Consider the following 17,747-nt stretch of genomic DNA (forward strand, 5'->3'; position numbering starts at 1 on the left):
CAGGACTTTAACACAGAAACAGGTTGTAAAGCGTCAATGTTTCATTGTGTACATTAACCTCATTTCAAACACGGCTTCTTTCCTTCCTCTTTTCTCTCTCACGCCGTCTGCGTCTGACAACAACCAGCAGCTTCATGTTAGTAACATTACAGCCTCTGTAGCTGGAAAGTTAGCCTTTCTCTGTAAGTGTTTCCATAACACTACAGAGAGTATGCAACGTGTGTAAAATAATGTTTTGCTCATGCATACAAAAGCTTAAAAATGGTTTGATTCATTATATGCATTTTAGTAAAGTGGTTAATCATTGTTAAATACATATATCTGTGCAAATCAATATAAACCTTGACTGATCGCCCTAAAGATGAATATATCTTTTCTGGGGGTCGTCGGGGAATCTTCCTGGTGATGGAGCAGGTCCAGGTCCCTTTATATTGATTGATGGATATTGATGACTATGGAGGTAATGATGTGTTGATCTGTTATTGTTTGTTTGCTAACCCTCACAGGGGGGATTATGTTGTAGTTTGAAAGGTTGAATCATAACAGAAACACACAATCTGGACAACAACAGGCACAAACAAATATTTATCTAAGCCCTGAATTTAGCCAGGTCATAAGGTCATGATCTGATACCCGTACACACATACACCCACACACTCTGTCCTGGTAATAGAGCAGTTTGTCCGGCCAAGAAACTTCTAGGAAACGGTCTTTATAAAGCACACATGTTGTAATTGCTCAGTGTGTTGATTGCCCATAACGGGATGATTGGGATGTTATAAAAGAAATAAACAGATCCTCAATTCACAATCCATAGTCTCTGTCTGATTGTTCAAAATCCTTTACTCTTCTACAACAGTCATTCTTTGTTTGTTTGGAGTCTTTTCTTCTTGTCATCTCACTCGACGCTGAAACTGAAGTGTCCCCACACCACTGATTTAAAAGACGGCGGTTTTTCCTCATATGACTACTCATCCTGAACGGTTCTGATATATACCACCTGTCTTTTTTATATAGATACTCACCCCTCACTGTCACACATTTCACAGTTTTCCTCTGTTTTTGAGTGTCAGCATGAATAACATCCTGGTATGTAGAGTTGGTGGACGGCTCAGATGCTTCACATTAGCGCGTCGTCTCACCGCTGTGGCTGTCCTCTGTATAACTTCCCCCCCTGCAGAGGTTTTATTATACACCTTCTAGGTGTGTAATTATCATGTGTCACTGAACGGTGATGATGCGAGTGGTGGGCACGAACGCCAGCGGCCTTGCTGCTGTTTCCTCTGAGACTAAGACACTGACCACGAATGATTGGATTAGTGTTTAACCCCCCCTTCCACTTAGCATAATCCTCTTTGCAGCTTTCCCTGCTTCTGTTTTTTTTGTGTGTGTGTCTGTGTGTACATGTATGTGTGTTTGGAGTCATCTTCTCCCGTTGCTCTGTAGGTACCAGCTGATGAAAAGTGAGGTCATAGGGGGGGGGTTGTTCGTGGTCATTCAGCATCGAGACGTGTTTCCTCCGTCCGGTCAACAATCTGTGTGGGAAGACCGGCAAGCAGAGATGAGAGATGAGACAGAAGCCAAAGAAAAAGCGAGAGAGCGAGGGTGGGAGGAAGAGAGGGAGACATCCGTGGTATGCAGAGATGGAGATGAGTGTTAATAATAGAAAAATATGAGGCCTTGTTGAGCAAATATGGGCGCTCTGGCGGTCGAGGCGGTGCAGCCCGAGGTGAAGAAGTGGGCGAGGTTTCTGGGCGCAGGGATTATCGTGGAAGAGTGGTGGAATACAGAGCGATCAGTTTGAGGTCTGCAGGGTTTGGTATGTCATTGTCAGCCCTTTTTTTTCTAAACAGCCCGCAGAGCGATGGGCACTTTGAAGTTTCACAGAGCTGCTTAAATCCTGCCTGAAAAGACGCAGGGAACCGCGAGGCACAAGAGAAGAGACAGGAATATATACTGAGGGGAAGAAGGGAGAGAGAGAGAGAGAGCGCCAGGGTAGGACGGGCGGAGAGGATTGATGAAGGCTGAAACATGGAAGAAGGGAGGGTAATCAGAAGGAAGGAGGAGGCAGCTTGTTTTCAGGATGATGACAGGAGACAGGCAGGCAGAGGAAAGCTCTTAGTGCACCAACACACTATGAGTGGTGAGGTTTTTTTAAGGATGTATGAGTAATATGTTTCCAGCAGTGCCAGATGAGTAGCTGCAACATGAGAAGCAGTGATGCAGCGGTACAGCGCTGACCTGATCTGAGCAGGATGTGGGTAGACTGGGTGCCGCCAGATTAGCACAGTAAGATCACAGTGAGGAGGAACGGGGGAACCGAGAGGCCTGAGTCAGATTCTTACCGAGTGTTTAACACGCTTGACCAGATTCCTGCAAGAGAGCCCTTTACTTGAGGCTTTCTTTATATCTCAGTTTATGAATCCAGAGTGTTTGCTCTGTGTGGGAGTCTCTATTGTTGACTGACTTTTTCAAATGTCAGGGTCCAGCTGTCAGCAGCGTGTGACCTCTAGTTTTACAGCAGTATGTGCAGAAGGAGTCCAAAGGGAAGTCTGCTGAACCTCTTCACAATAGCAAAAAAAAACAAACCTTTGTTATCTTATACCTATCTACAGTTTCTACATCAAATGTCAAATCCATACTTGTTGGGTGTCTGGATTTTTCAGTTCTGGAAGTGTTCTGGTTTCTGTTTGCAATAGGTTTGTTGTCAGAGTATCATTGACCAATCACGCGTCGGCAGGATTTGGTCTATGCAGGAAAAACAGAGAGCAGAAGCAGGCGAGACACGATCCGTGGTTGTTACGCACCCGTGGGGGGGGGGGGGGGGGGGGGGGGGTTTGTAACATAAACCCGAAACAAGTCATTTCCCCCGGTCCCAAAACCAAAGGCAAAAACTAATCTAACACACAAATTCAAACAAAAGACAATCTCTAAACCTAACTTTTTAACAAAACCAAAAACAGGAGAAAAAGTGAGCACAAAAGAAAATGCTTCTCAAACAAAAGAATTACTCAACAAGAAAAACACTTGTTTATAACGAGGGTCGAAGTTTGGAGGTCGAGGGACAACGAGCTGCTGCTGTCAGTTTAACACGCGCCCCTCTTGCTGAGCATCCCAGCAGGCCTTAAAGAGTTGCGACCAGACTCCCGACCAATGACGGCGGCGTCCTCCCTCCAGCTGATCCCCGATCTCCACCTGCAGCAGCATCAAAGATCCTCACACTCACACAGAGGTCTCACTCTCACACACACCACACGGCAATAAACACAATACGGTCAGGGCCGTAACCGTGGTAATGACGTCCCAGTGCCCATTGGGCGGTGATCTGTTGACTTTATATTAACCTCTATAAACATGACTGAATGCAAGTGCAGATAACGATCTTTTCTGGATCCAAAATGTCAACTTGAAGGTTCAATCTGCTTGACTTTGTGTCATAAAAACCACTCAGGAATGATCCATCTGATCTCCATTCAACAAACGAGTATTCTGAGAGGACAGGGTCATCAAAGTTTACAGCTTTACTTTTTTAAAAATCTACATAATGATGTTGTTATGTCAGTAAACTTCAGACCCAGAGTTGAGCGGGGGCTCCTATGGGGGATGTAATGAACCGACAAATGATGGCATTTACTTTGCTGACATAGCTGGAGGGGCACATTTCACTTCACGTTTGTTCTTCAGCACACGGCAGATTATCGGATTGCTGATTAGACTGTAAATAAAAGTACACAGAGAAATGAAAGTCTGTGCTGGAAGTTGGTTTTCTTCTAAAGATTTTATATTTGTGCTTTTTTCGCCTTTTATTTAAGAGGCAGGACAGTGGATAGAGTCGGAAATCGGGGAGAGAGAGATTGAGAGAGAGAGAGGGGAATGCCATGCGAGAGAAAGTAGCCACAGGTCGGATTCAAACCTGGGTCGCCCTCTCATGTACACGGGGCTCGCAAACTAACCACTCTGCCGTTGGCGCCCCCATTTGGCTGGACGTTGTTTAACGCTAACTGCTGGCCACGCTGGAATAACTGAGTGATTGGCCGGTTGGCCGTTTCTGGAGGCAAATATCGTCTAGGGCAGTGCTTCCCAAAGTGTGGGCCGCAGCCCCCTGGTGGGCCTTGTGGGTACTGCAGGTGGGCCGCGAAAAGCCCTCCACCAAGTATAAAAATAAAAGAAATATCACAATAACGATGATTTACTACGAGTTAACCCTTTGAGTGATTAGTAAGGCGTGTCATGACTATTCATGGACATATTGTTTAGTAAACTTTTGTGTCGATCTTCCCATAATATCATAATATCCCTAAATAGCTGTAGTCAGAACTTTTATTTTATAACGGGACCCAGAGTAATTTTGTATTTCAAATTGGGCCGCAGCAGTCTTAAGTTTGGGAAAGGCTGGTCGAGGGACAATATAACGATTGGGTTCTGAGATTGTTTGTATCGAACTGATTGATTAAAAAAAAAAAGAAGAAAGTAATAATACCACTTAGAATAAGCAATCCATCATCTTCTTCTCCGGGGAAATTTGATTTTAGTTTCAGCCGTTGGTTTATTTATTCAGTTACAGAGTACTAAACAGAATGCTAAACAATTAATTAGTAAATGATTATTCCTGTTACAGCAGAGTACAGAAAGTGTCACAAGAGAAGTTGTTTCATGCAGCAAGCTTTCATTAAAAATGCAGACGTGCAAGGGGTAAATATTAATTAGGTACAGAATTATTCAAAATGCATTCAGTGCCCTCGCTGACTCCTCTTATCATTTTAAGCCTCGCACAGTCTTCCTTTAATATTCCTACAGGGATGCATCTGGTTTGGCTTTTCTTGACACTGCAGTGAGCTCAACCTACTTCATACTTGTTTGTTGTTTTTCAGCTGTCAATATGATGTTTTATGAGTTTCTTGCAGTAAACTGAGAAAGAGCTGATTTGAAGATGTAGAGCTGCTGCTTGGCTCAGTTTTTATTTTCCTATCTACAAGTCTGAAATTGAAAGCTGCTGCGATTACAAGCAGAGTTTATGTGATGATGAGTCCTGAGGGTGTATTTTGGGTGAAATCGCCCCATAAGGAATGTTTACTTGGTGCACTGGTTTTGTTTAAGCGTTTTGAGCGTGCCCATACAAGGCTGCAATGTAACAGCAGTCACGGGTTCAAATCTAACCTCTGCCCTTCTCTCTCTCTTCAGCTGTCAAATAAAGACAAAACTGACCCAAAAATAATTAAAACAAGGAATGTTTTTGCTTTTTGCTTTGCTTTGCTGTGACAGAATTCAAAGCATGGACGTGTTATAGAAGTGGATGGAGCATTGGAGGTCGGGCTGGGAATCTTTGGGTGTCTCACCATTCGATTCGATTCAGAATCTATTTTCCATTCAAAACGATTCTGTATTCATGGATCCATTGATTCAAACTCTATTTTTGATTTTCTTTTTTACATACTTCAGGATCTACTCCAGTCACCTGTGAGACTGGCTGAATTTCTTGCTGCTCCATGGCATTCTGTTGAGTTAAAAAGCTTATTTAAGTGTTCGTATTGGGAAGTTGATGTACATCAAAAAATGTATCTGTTGATTTATAGACATCTCTTTAACCAAAGTCAGCTTATTGAAAAAAGTATTTTTTTTGGGCCCAATGGCATCATGTTGGGACGCTGCAGTACCAGGTTCGACCACCATGTAAAGTTGGCTTCAACGGTCAGCGCGCCTCCTTCAGGCTTAATTTAATGTGAAACAAATCTTTGTAAAGATTTTACATTCCTATGGTACTTTATAAAACGTACTAAAACCTTATAGGCTCCAAATGCAGGAAGGAAATGAGACTATTATGAATACGATCCTAAAAGACACACATGCACACAAACACACATTTCAGGGCGTAAATGGACTCAAACTTATATCAGTGAATGGAAGGTGTGGGGGGGTGGGGGTGGGGGGGGGAGTAGTGGAAGTGTAAAGAAGTTACTACGAGAAGAGAGAGGATGTTGAAGTTAAAAAGCTGTTCTGGTGAATTATTAATGCCAAGTATTGTGCCCTAAGACATAGAAGCTTACACACACACACACACACTTAAACACAGCTGCAATCCCCAGTTGCTTGAGCATAGAGGAATCATCGTACTAATTCAGTCTAGATTGGGGGGATGTTTTATATTTGTTGACTGTATGGAGCATCCAATGGGGTTAAAGGAAGACTCACATATATGAGCTACAAAAGAAGAAATGTAAGATATCAATAGTGAATTATTGTTCATTCCATTGGCTGTTTTTTATTGGGCTAATTTTACTTAAAGTCTTTCTATGTGATTTTTCACTCTTAAATGTAGAAATCAAGTATCTCCTCTGAAAATAACTCTGTGAGTCATGACTGTCTACAATGGGTGTAACACCCGAGTCCCACTGTCTGTGATGTTTTCAGAGTTTTCAGAGTCCTATCTTCACTTTGTTTACATCGCCCGGACGACCGGCTGACTCCTCCCCTCGTGTATAAAAGTTGTTTAATTGAGGGACTAGAGCAAAGAAGAATAACATACTGTACTCACTGATTAACTGTGTTTCTAGATCACGCTCATTTCAGGTAAATTTACATGCAGTGTGAAGATACGAGCATAATAAAGATCGCTAGCATTAGCATGCTAACACAACAATGCAGCGCCAGTTGTTTTGGTTTCATGCTGGTGCTCAAGGGCGACATCTGCTGGATCAAAAAATCACATATAAAGCCTTTAAGAAGCAATGATTATTTATTTCTCGTAAACATAAAATCTGATGAAGCAATGTCTTGCAGTTTGTTTTTCTTGATTCCTTCACCTTTATAGAAACGTTTTTGTTAACCAGTCATTGAAAGCACAAACACTTAGCCACAATAAGCACTTAACATTCACACACTGATATCTACACCTCATGGAGAGCAGCAAAGTGTATCGCCCCTAACAAATACAATTCCTGTATGATTCAATACATATTGTATACGTTTGGCACTTTGGCTCTGAAATTCCTTGTTACATTTCATCCGTCATATCAAGCAGAAAGCATCACATGACACATGTTGGTGCTCTGATTCAGCAGTCTGTCTCTAACCTGAAGCATGAACACATCGCTGCTCAGGAATCCTTACGAGAATTGAAGGACAAAAAAAAGTACTTGTTGTTATTGGAAAAAAAATCCCAACTCTCTCTCCAGTTGTTACACTTGATGGCGGTCTGACTTGTGTTTACACCCTCACACTGACCTCTCACCTGACTCCCAGGTGTCTGCCTCTGACCTCAGTCTGTTTCAGCTCCGCGCTCGCTCTGTGCAGCGAGGGGTTAACATGTGAGTGCGCGTAATAGCGGGGAGCGTGATTGTGTGGCAGCTGTTACAAAGAGTTGCTGTGACTGTTTGAAGTGTGTGTGTGTGTGTGTGTGTGTGTGTGTGTGTGTGTGTGTGTGTGTGTGTGTGTGTGTGTGTGTGTGTGTGTGTGTGTGTGTGTGTGTGTGTGTGTGTGTGTGTGTGTGTGTGTGTGTGTGTGTGTGTGTGTGTGTGTGTGTGTGTGTGTGTGTGTGTGTGTGTGTGTGTGTGTGTGTGTGTGTGTGTGTGTGTGTGTGTGTGTGTGTGTGTGTGTGTGTGTGTGTGTGTGTGTGTGTGTGTGTGTGTGTGTGTGTGTGTGTGTGTGTGTGTGTGTGTGTGTGTGTGTGTGTGTGTGTGTGTGTGTGTGTGTGTGTGTGTGTGTGTGTGTGTGTGTGTGTGTGTGTGTGTGTGTGTGTGGGGATTGCTCAGTCACACTGTTTCTATATTTCCTGCGAGATGTGGGGGGAATAAACTCTGCTAATTCTAAATATTTAAACAGCAGTTTTGTAACCTGTGTTCATCTCTTTCCTCTCTCCTCGCCTTCACCCCAACCTCTCTCTGTCTCTGTCTCTCTCTCTGTCTCTGTCTCTCTCTCTCTCTCTCTCTCTGTCTCTGTCTCTCTCTCTGTCTATCTCTCTCGCTATCTCTCTCTCTCTCTGTCTCTCTCTCTCTCTATCTATCTTTCTCTCTCTCTCTCTGTCTCTCTCTCTCTGTCTCTCTAACTCTCTCGCTATCTCTCTCTCTCTCTGTCTCTCTCTCTATCTATCTCTCTTTCTCTCTCTCTCTATCTATCTCTCTTTCTCTCTCTCTCTCTGTCTCTCTCTCTCTGTCTCTCTCTCTCTCTCTGTCTCTCTCTATCTCTCTCGCTATCTCTCTCTCTCTCTATCTATCTCTCTCTCTCTGTCTCTCTCTATGTCTCTCTCTCTCTCTGTCTCTCTATCTATCTCTCTCTCTCTCTGTCTCTATCTGTCTCTTTCTCTCTCTCTCTCTCTCTCTCTGTCTCTCTATCTCTCTCTCTCTCTCTCTCTCTCAGGTGTTGCTGTGGCTCAGAGGGTTGTGACCGTACAAAGTGGACCGCTGATTCGGACTGAAGGCTCTCATGTGACCATCTGGTGCAACGTCTCGGGCTATAAGGAGGGCGTGGAGCAGGACTTTGAATGGTCCATGTACCTGCCGTCGGTGCCGGACCGGGAGATCCGCATTGTGAGCACGGCTCAGCCCAACTACGCCTACGCCGTGTACGCTCAGCGGGTGAACAGTAAAGAGATCAACGTGGAGCGGCTGAGCGGAGACTCTGCCGTGCTCCACATCACCAAAGTGCAGGCCAAGGACCAGGGACTGTTCGAGTGCTACACACCCAACACTGATGGACGATACCTGGGATCCTACAGCGCACGCACCAACCTCACAGGTGAGTCTACAAACACACAAATGTAAAACACTGAACACACCACACTGATAAACACGTGTTGTGAAGAGAGGGGCTCATGTGGAATGAAACATGGTTAAGGTAAAAACACAAAAGCAACCCGAAGACATGCTGTGACATGAACCACCTTTTTGTTTCAGTACTAATATCAATTAAAGAAACGCCTCTGTAACGCCCAAACTGTGTGAATGGTATCAGTGAGTACTTAAGTCTATGCAGTCATTTATACATTTTGGAAGAAATGTACTTCTTTCAACAGAAGTTAATCAGAAGCTCATTTCAGACATTTTCTCAGGTTCTCAATATTTGACTCTGGAAATTCATCCCAGTAAAATAAAAATGTGTCGTCTTCAAGGCTTCACTTCAGAGAGGTAGTTCCTTTGTTGTCATATAGCTTCATTAGTATGAACCTTAAATTAAATTAAATTAAACAACTTTTATACACGAGGGGAGGAGTCAGCCGGCCGTCCCGGCAATGTAAACAAAGTGAAGATAGGACTCTGAAAACATCACAGACAGTGGGACTCGGGTGTTACACCCATTGTAGACAGTCATGACTCACAGAGTTATTTTCAGAGGAGATACTTGATTTCTACATTTAAGTGTGAAAAATCACATAAAGACTTTATTTCACCAATAATTGGTGGCATCCATCTCAGTGTTTTGCATCAGTTTCTAGAAGACACATCAGAACATAGTTTGGTGTTCACAATATTTTAAAGGCTGGATGTTGACCCCTGACCTCCTTTTAAACCCCTCTCATTCTCTGTGAGTCTTACAAGTATCCTGTTTCCTTAATTAACTCAACAAGTACAGTGCAGATAGTAGACGTGGGGAATTCATCATATTTACCGATGGCCACCAGAAGAAAAAAAAAAGATAAGCTTAGGGTTTAATTTAATAGTATCTATACAGTATATATTATTAAAAAAAACTTGCTTTCGGTTTTGTAAACTGTGATGTCTTGTTGGAGATTGTTAAGTAAAATAAAGCCTTAAGAAAGAAAATCTAAGAAAACAAACCATTAGGTGACCAAACACAGTGCGAGCAGTGTGAGAGGAAGTGTCAGATTAGAATTCCCAGCTGCACGGGGGAAAACCAAGTTCTATTTTTCTCTAGCTTTCTTACTCACATAAGCACGCTTGCCCCCTCCCCTCATACACATACACACACACACACACACACACACACACACACACACACACACACACAAACAGGTACCTCCTGTTTTCCACATCTAGTATATTTACGCATCGCCCTGAGCTGTACCAATCATGTACACGATATGTTTCAAACAGCAGCACTAATTACTGTTTCCTCCTCCTACTCTGATCTCTCTCTCTCTCCTTTACTCACACACATTTTTCAGAAATACCCAGCAGGCCCTCACACTACTTGAAGACACAGCTGTCATAGTCGGGGATTTCTATTCCCTTCATAACTTCCTTCTTTGCGGTGCCTGACCTCACTCTCGGGGTCAAGGTGCAAACTCATTTCTCATTGGCTGTACGGGAGAGAAATAGGGTTTTTTTTCGGCTGCAGAACAAAAAGTTAAAGTCCACTTAACAGATCGATAGTGCTTCCAGTTTGTATTAAATAATGTGTATTTAAAGGGACTCAGCAGTTCTAATTCCTAGAATAAGCAGTTTGTGATGTGAATGTGGGTCAGGGCGCAGGACTCTGCTGATAGCTCTCTGTATTTATAGCGATGCGCGTGAGAGCCGAGGTGTTAGGGGACTTTGTTATCTGACCCTCTCTGTGTCTTTAACCTCTTAACCCAGTTTCCAGAGGTCAGGGGTACGCAGCAGGGTCTGGTCCATCTCCCCCCCTCCCCCTCCACAAAGCCCGGCAGCTGCACGCCTTCTTTGGACGGTTGAGGGTCAAACAATACCTCGTCTTTTCTCTCGCCCCCTCCTCTCCTGTCGTTCACTGTCATCTGTCTGTCTCCATTCATCAGCCGTGGCCTCCTTCTCTAATACGCTCTCGCTCTGTTGTATTAAAAAAAGAAACCTTGAGACGTGATGCAGAGGACACAAGCAGGGAGGGAATGTGGGGGGGAGGAGGGAGGATATGAGATAGGGTAAAAAGCTGTGTGTGTGTTTGGGTTAATTGTAGGACTAGAAGGCCGTGCAGTAATCTGTGTCCTGAGTGCTGCATTAAGGAGGCTTACTCACAGGGATGTGTTTCATCCACTGTCACCTCTCTGTACAAAGAGCAGGGGAGGCTTTAACGTGGAACTTAATACCTGCTGCCCGAGGAGGAAAACGGTTTCTGCTCTGCACCATGACACACATTTTCCCCCCGATACCGTGACGCGGTGTTTTTCAGTTGTTGTATTGTCCTTCACATGCAATCAGACACCTCGTGTGTGCATGTGGTATATAACCTTGAAAAATTATCTCTCCTTCTGTATGTATACCGGGAAAGCACAAAGATAAAGTGTTTGTTGTTTTTTCTTTTCACTGACTGTGACACTAAACTCTGATAAATCAAATAAAGCTACAGCTCTACTCATCGCTAATACGGCTTTAGGCAGTGCAGCTACAGTATATTACACACATGGAAAGAATAATTGGCCACCACTAAATATAAAAGCAGTGATACTGAGGTACGATGAAATATATTTCTTAAATAAAAACAGTGTTAAGATGAGACATTTCTGTTTTGTCCCTCAGGAAAAGACAGAATGGGATGTTTTAAGGTTTGTAAATGAAACATGATTCTTTTGCAATTAATGTTTTCATATTTAGAGTGAATCGTCCTGTAATGTAAAAACCTCATTTCAAATTGCCCCCAAAAAGAATCATCACCCAATTCTGCATTCCCCTCAGACACGCAGAGCTTCATAATTCCTCTCAGTTCAGGGTTTTACGGCCCACTGCTGAACTGTTTTGCTTCAGTCCCGACAGTCTCATCAGCCTTGTTTCCAGCAGCTGCAGGCAGTTAAAACAACACTAAAAATCCCTCTGTACTCTACCTGCACAGCATGAAAACAGCAGGGAAACAAGGAAGTGACTAGCTGGTGTCCACTGAATTCTGCAGCTAAATAGAAAATTATGTCCCTGAGGAGTCGGTGGAGACCAAAAATAGAGCTAAAACGAGGGTGAATTTTGGATTCACGCCAATGAGATGGCCAGAGATACAAGTTGATATAAATGCATCTTTTGGCCTGCCTCTGTTGTTTTAACTGAATCTCATTTCATCTAGTTTTATTACATTTTGAATCTCCTGTGTTTCCCCACTCAGAATAAATGATAGTGTTTCCTCAGTACTTGTTCTTATCTAGTTATTTTTACCTTAGTTTTTGGATTGTGGGGGAGGGGTGGGGGAGGGAGTCATGTTGTTGCTGTTTGATTAAATGTTGATGTAAAGCACTTTGGGGTACATTTGTTGTGTGAAAAGTGCTTTACAAATAAAGTTTGATTTTGTGTTTACAGTTTGCTTAAAACTGATAATATTTGACTTTAAAGCTCCTTTGAGGAATCTTAGCTGATTTTAAACAGACGTAATTAATATTGATAACTTTGGACGACCTACAGAAGAATAAGAATGATTGTTCCTGTATGGTTATGTTTAATGCCTGAAGCTGCTGCTGTGGTGTAGCTGGTTAACGTTGCAGAAACAGCCTGTTGTTCTATTGTCCAGCAGTCAGTGAGTGGTTTGTCTTTTTATTCTTTTAAAAGCACTCCCAATGCATGTACAGGACGAAATCAGCAAAGCAAAAATAAAGGTCCACAGAGGGCGCCGCACTCGACACACAAGCCGTTTTCACATAAGCACTCTGGAGAATATCTAGATAATTACGGGAGGGGGGGCGGGGGGGGGGGGGTCTCCTGAGGTAAGATGTGATGTAAAAGTAGCAGGATGATGCAACAGAGTCCGCTACACGATGCTATAATGAGAATATTTGCTATGTGTATTTTATATCAATGCCATGTGTAATACAACGGAATGACAACATCAACAAAAGAGAGGAGAACAACATACTGAAAATGTAAGGCAGCCGTTTAATTAGAGCACGGAAATCATAGAGGTTGCGTGCAGACACTCTTTGAACAGTGCAGCAGTCACATAGAAACATCACTCCCCCTCCTATTGGCTCCAGCTGAACTCTCCTGAGAATATCCTGCGGCGTTCTCACATCAGCTCGCTCGGACTTGCTGCGGAAAAAATACTAGGAGGTCTGACAGGAGAAACTCCAGGTGAAGTTTGCGTTCACACATTCAGCTCCTCCGGGAGTTTTTCAAGTGATTTCTGCAAGTCTGAAAGTCCTAAAAACTGGAAGTTCCTCACATGAGCTTTAAGCACAAACTGCCTTTTAAACCACTGAAACACTCCATAAATTTCTACTTCTCATTAAACTGTGTGTGTCCACTTTGCTGTTGCATTTTGGATCCGCTGTTTAAACTGCTTCACTTATAGGGATTGACAAGCTGAGAGGGGAAAAATCAAATCTGACATGCTCATCGTAATAAAGGGATATGTCTCTCAAATGTCATATTAATGCATCAGTGTTTCACTTTTTCTGTGTTTTGGGGCTCTTTGATTGACACTTGAGTTCCGGAGCCTGGAGCTGTGAACCAAACTGTGTCTGCAGGAAAGAAAGGAAACATTTCTATAAACCCTGCTTTGTTTTGTCTCTTCATAATGGAATGGTTGCATATTGGAGGAAGGTTATTTTCCCTTTTGATTTTGTGCTGCAGACTTTCTGGTAGAACGAGTGTCCTTCATTGGAAATTAATTAAAATAATGTAATTCAATTTAAAAAAAAAAATCTATATTCATTATTTCCCATAGTCTTAATTGTGTTTCGTTTCACCCGAATAAGTGTCGTTTGCGTTCCTCACATTTTGCTCCTGTTATTTCCATTTCCATCTATGTTAAAAAGGAAATAATCTTCAGAAAAGGTCAAGTGGTAATAATGGATTTGAAGTGTCTAAAAATGTAAATTCTGCTTTGGTTTTTTTGGATTTTGAAAATTTAAAAAAATCAGAGAATCAAAAAAAGACAAAGTACTTTGAGTTTTCTGTTTCATCACAAGAAGAAGTTCACTGATTTACACCAGTCTGTTTTAAACCGGGCTGTTGTAAAGCTTCTTAAGGACGAAGGTCATTTGGAGTTCCTCCGAGCACACCTCCTTTACTCTGATCTCAGCGACCTGCTGAGCCGAGCTCAACGTGTAGAGTGTGTGTTTGAACGAGCATAGTGTGTATGACTTCCTCCTACAAATCAGATTGCAGAAGATAAAAGGACAACAGCCTGACACGGCCATCATGGCTGTCCTTATCCTACGCACCAGCCTGTGTGTGAGCGAGTCCAACAGAACAACAAGCATCACACTGCTCTTACTTCTTCTACCCTCGCTGTACTAGAAAGCACCACAGGAGTCACCAAGCTGGCACATATTCACAATTCCAGCCTCCGCATTTGGCAGCAGTCATCCATTCCCCTTCCTGTAGTAATGTAGTAATAGCACAGGAGAACCAAAGCCTCAGTGAATTTCAAACAAAAGCTTTTCTTTCTTTTTTTTTTTTTGCTTCTTCCTGTTATTTAATGCAAACACAAAACAGATGAGGAAGAAAACATTGATCTTCAGACGTGTGACAGCAGAAAAATGAAGGTTGGCACTGAGTGAATTTGAAGAAAAGAAAGTGAGATGGATTGTGCGAAAAAGGCAGGAATGAGGAAATTGGAAAAGAGAGGAATGGGGGACAGAAGCTGCACCATGCTGAATGGAGCGTGTGACCAATAAATGATGAGCTCTTCCTCTCCACACCAATGTGATTGGTTACACCTCCCCGAGGCATTACCCACAATACAAGCGCAGCTATAGGGGTGCGTTTTTTTTAAATAGTCTCCGCCTGATGTGACTGGGAAGGTTAATGCAGTTACAAACCGCCATACAAGTTCTAAATGCAATTAGCCAGCACAAATGGAGGAGGCTAACAGAGAATCAGGCAAGAGAGGAGACCTGGGAATTTCAATTAAGGTAGAGGGATACTGTTGGGTGAATCATTTTCAGAATGAGCCGCGGCTAAAATAGCACATTTCTCCATTCACACTTTCATTCTATTGTGTTTTAGCTCATATTTTATTTTCCTGCCATTTTTTTCATTTTTTTTAGATTTATTTTTGGGCTTTTTGTGCCTTTTTATTTGAGAGATAGGACAGTGGATAGAGTCGTAAATCAGGGAAAGAGAGAGTAGGGAATGACTTGCAGGAAAGGAGCCACAGGTCGGATTTGAACCTGGGCCGCCCGCTTGGAGGACTGCAGCCTCCCTACATGGGGCGTGCGCACTAACCACTGAGCCACTAGTGCCCCTTCCTGCAATTTTTTAAGAGGAGAAAATGAATCATTTCACCTGGTGAAACTGAGAGCCTGAAATCTGTGAAGCTCACAAAGTGTATTTATTTAGTTTTGTGTGTTTATTTTGCAGTAGCATAGCTGAGTCTGCTCACTGCTAAAACATACACACGGAGTAAGAGTGGCTGAATCATGCTTCTGCTGAGCTCAGCGTGGTGTGTGTGTGTGTGTGTGTGTGTGTGTGTGTGTGTGTGTGTGTGTGTGTGTGTGTGTGTGTGTGTGTGTGTGTGTGTGTGTGTGTGTGTGTGTGTGTGTGTGTGTGTGTGTGTGTGTGTGTGTGTGTGTGTGTGTGTGTGTGTGTGTGTGTGTGTGTGTGTGTGTGTGTGTGTGTGTGTGTGTGTGTGTGTGTGTGTGTGTGTGTGTGTGTGTGTGTGTGTGTGTGTGTGTGTGTGTGTGTGTGTGTGTGTGTGTGTGTGTGTGTGTGTGTGTGTGTGTGTGTGTGTGTGTGTGTGTGTGTGTGTGTGTGTGTGTGTGTGTGTGTGTGTGTGTGTGTGTGTGTGTGTGTGTGTGTGTGTGTGTGTGTGTGTGTGTGTGTGTGTGTGTGATTTGTCCCTCCCCTGCCTTTTCTTTTCATGAGGGAGCCGGCGCTGCCAAGTTGCACTCTTCTTCTTCTACTTCACTTAATGAGATAGACCGAATGTGGAGATGTCATCTCACATTCATTTCATCTTCTCATGGGGTGACACCGAAACCCTCACTCTCCTCCCTGTACCCTCCCCCCCCCCCCCCACCACTACCCCTCCCACTTAAACCGTCTTTCTCTCTCCTCATCTGAATCCTCTTCATCCCAAAGCGCCCGAGCAGATTCATCCTCGGTCCCCTGCCTTGGCTCGGGTGTTGCTCATGCAGGTATATGGTTTTGTCAATACAGCTGTTCATTGAGCTTCATCACTGGAGGTGATTCACAAAGACGAGTGAACTCCTTCAGCGGGGACGCAGTGATTGAATAAAGACGGACGAGGGACGAAAAGAAGGAAAAAATATATCAAGATAGGCGTCTTATTTTTTTTTTTCCAGATAAGACAAATATTCTAGGGGAAGTTTTATGTCGAACAAGGAAGTTATAGTTAGACGTACTGGAGGAAAAAGAATAGCGGAGGTAGATGAATAGACGGGGGAAGTTGTATTTCTGTCTTTGTGCTCTGATTGGGAGCAGAGGCCTCTGTCTGACTCGAACATTTTTATCTGTCTTGTCTCTCCTAGCTCTCTCTGCCCCCCCCCCGGCCTCACCATCACCTCTCAGAAAGAATGAAGGGGGGGGGGGGGGGGGGGGGGGGTGTGCGCGCGCGCACATACTGGCTCTAAGCTGCCGACCAGGCCGGACTCCAAATGGAAAGAGATTTTATCACCATGTCTGTCCTCGCACATCTCATCTACTTTTAGCGGACAGAGCTTCCTGCTCAATAACATAGCTGCCACTCGAACCTGCCATCACACACACACACACACACACACACACACACTGAGTAACACAGTCACAGTCACACTCTGTAGCGTGCTGTCAGTCAGGACAGATGTCGCACCCATAATTGAGTGTGAGAGAGACGGAGCTGTAGTGCTCCCATCTGAAGACGTTCTTCCTCCTGAACATCAGTGAAGAGGGCTTCAACAGCCCTCTTCGCTGCAGTAGGTAGACGATACAACTGCTGGGAAAAAAAAAAAGCATGTAGCGCCGTGAATAACACAAACAGACACCTTAATACTATGACATCCCAAAAGACGAGCTGTTCTGAACCGTGTGAACATGAGTAGTGGAGAGTGCTGTGAGAAGTTTGAATTGTTTACAATAATCCTAATAGGACTTCAAATATTAAAGGCTATATTTTAACATGAATCCATCAAGGCTTTTAACTCTCCATACCACAGTGAAAGTGATTAAGAGGAAGGTCTTCACAGGTCTAATCCTGCTACCAAAATGGACCGAACATGACATCCAGAAACACTTCTTCCGAGGACGGGACGGTAGAAGCTGCATGTAACGCTCGGTTCTAGCCCCCCTCGATAAAAATTTGTCAGTCCGATGTCTTGTCAGTGTGAGATCACTGATCTAAGCCCATTGGCTCGTTGTGGCCCTGCAGCTCATGTTGCACGCCCGTTAACTTCTGTAGCACGCCCACGATATGCCGTAGCCTGCGGTAGCACAGTAGTGCTAAGGTGCTAATGTTTATGCTCCCCTCGGACGGAGCCAGTGGCTGCATTCCCAATATGGTAAAAGAGGCGGGACATTTCTGAGAACCGTGCTGAGCAACTGACCAATAACGATAGAGCGGATCTGCAGACCAATCAGAGCAGACTTGGCCCACGTGGGGTCTAACAGTGTGGGCTCAACAGAGCGTAGCTGACGGACTCAGAGCGGAGAGGGAGCAAGGAGGAGCAGTACATGAAAACAGACACTTTTTTAGAACTTTAACTATTGTGAACGTACAAAAGTAGGAACATAGATTAAATATACCAGCCCAGAATATGGGCTCTTTAATGTCCATTGTCCGTCTTCATCAGTTGTATTTTACAACAGAGTCTTTTTGATGGCAATCTTTCCAGAATCATTCTAATCCATGAGCATTGCGAAGTTGTTACAGACCCACGGCGATCTTGAACTCGTCCTTTTCTTCAAAGTCTTCTTCTGTTGTTATTT

The 17,747-nt window shown here is 43.6% G+C and overlaps 1 protein-coding gene across 1 annotated transcript in view; it reads left to right on the forward strand.

Annotated features, from left to right (window-relative positions):
* Positions 1–17,747, forward strand: part of igsf3 (immunoglobulin superfamily, member 3) — a 97,555-nt gene that overhangs the window by 15,321 nt on the left and 64,487 nt on the right. The window contains exon 2 of the mRNA XM_061053034.1: positions 8,353–8,730. Coding sequence (XP_060909017.1) covers positions 8,353–8,730 — 378 coding nt within the window. The remainder of the gene's footprint in view (positions 1–8,352; positions 8,731–17,747) is intronic.

This window comes from Labrus mixtus, chromosome 13 (genome assembly GCF_963584025.1).
Source record: "Labrus mixtus chromosome 13, fLabMix1.1, whole genome shotgun sequence".
Taxonomy (NCBI): domain Eukaryota; kingdom Metazoa; phylum Chordata; class Actinopteri; order Labriformes; family Labridae; genus Labrus; species Labrus mixtus.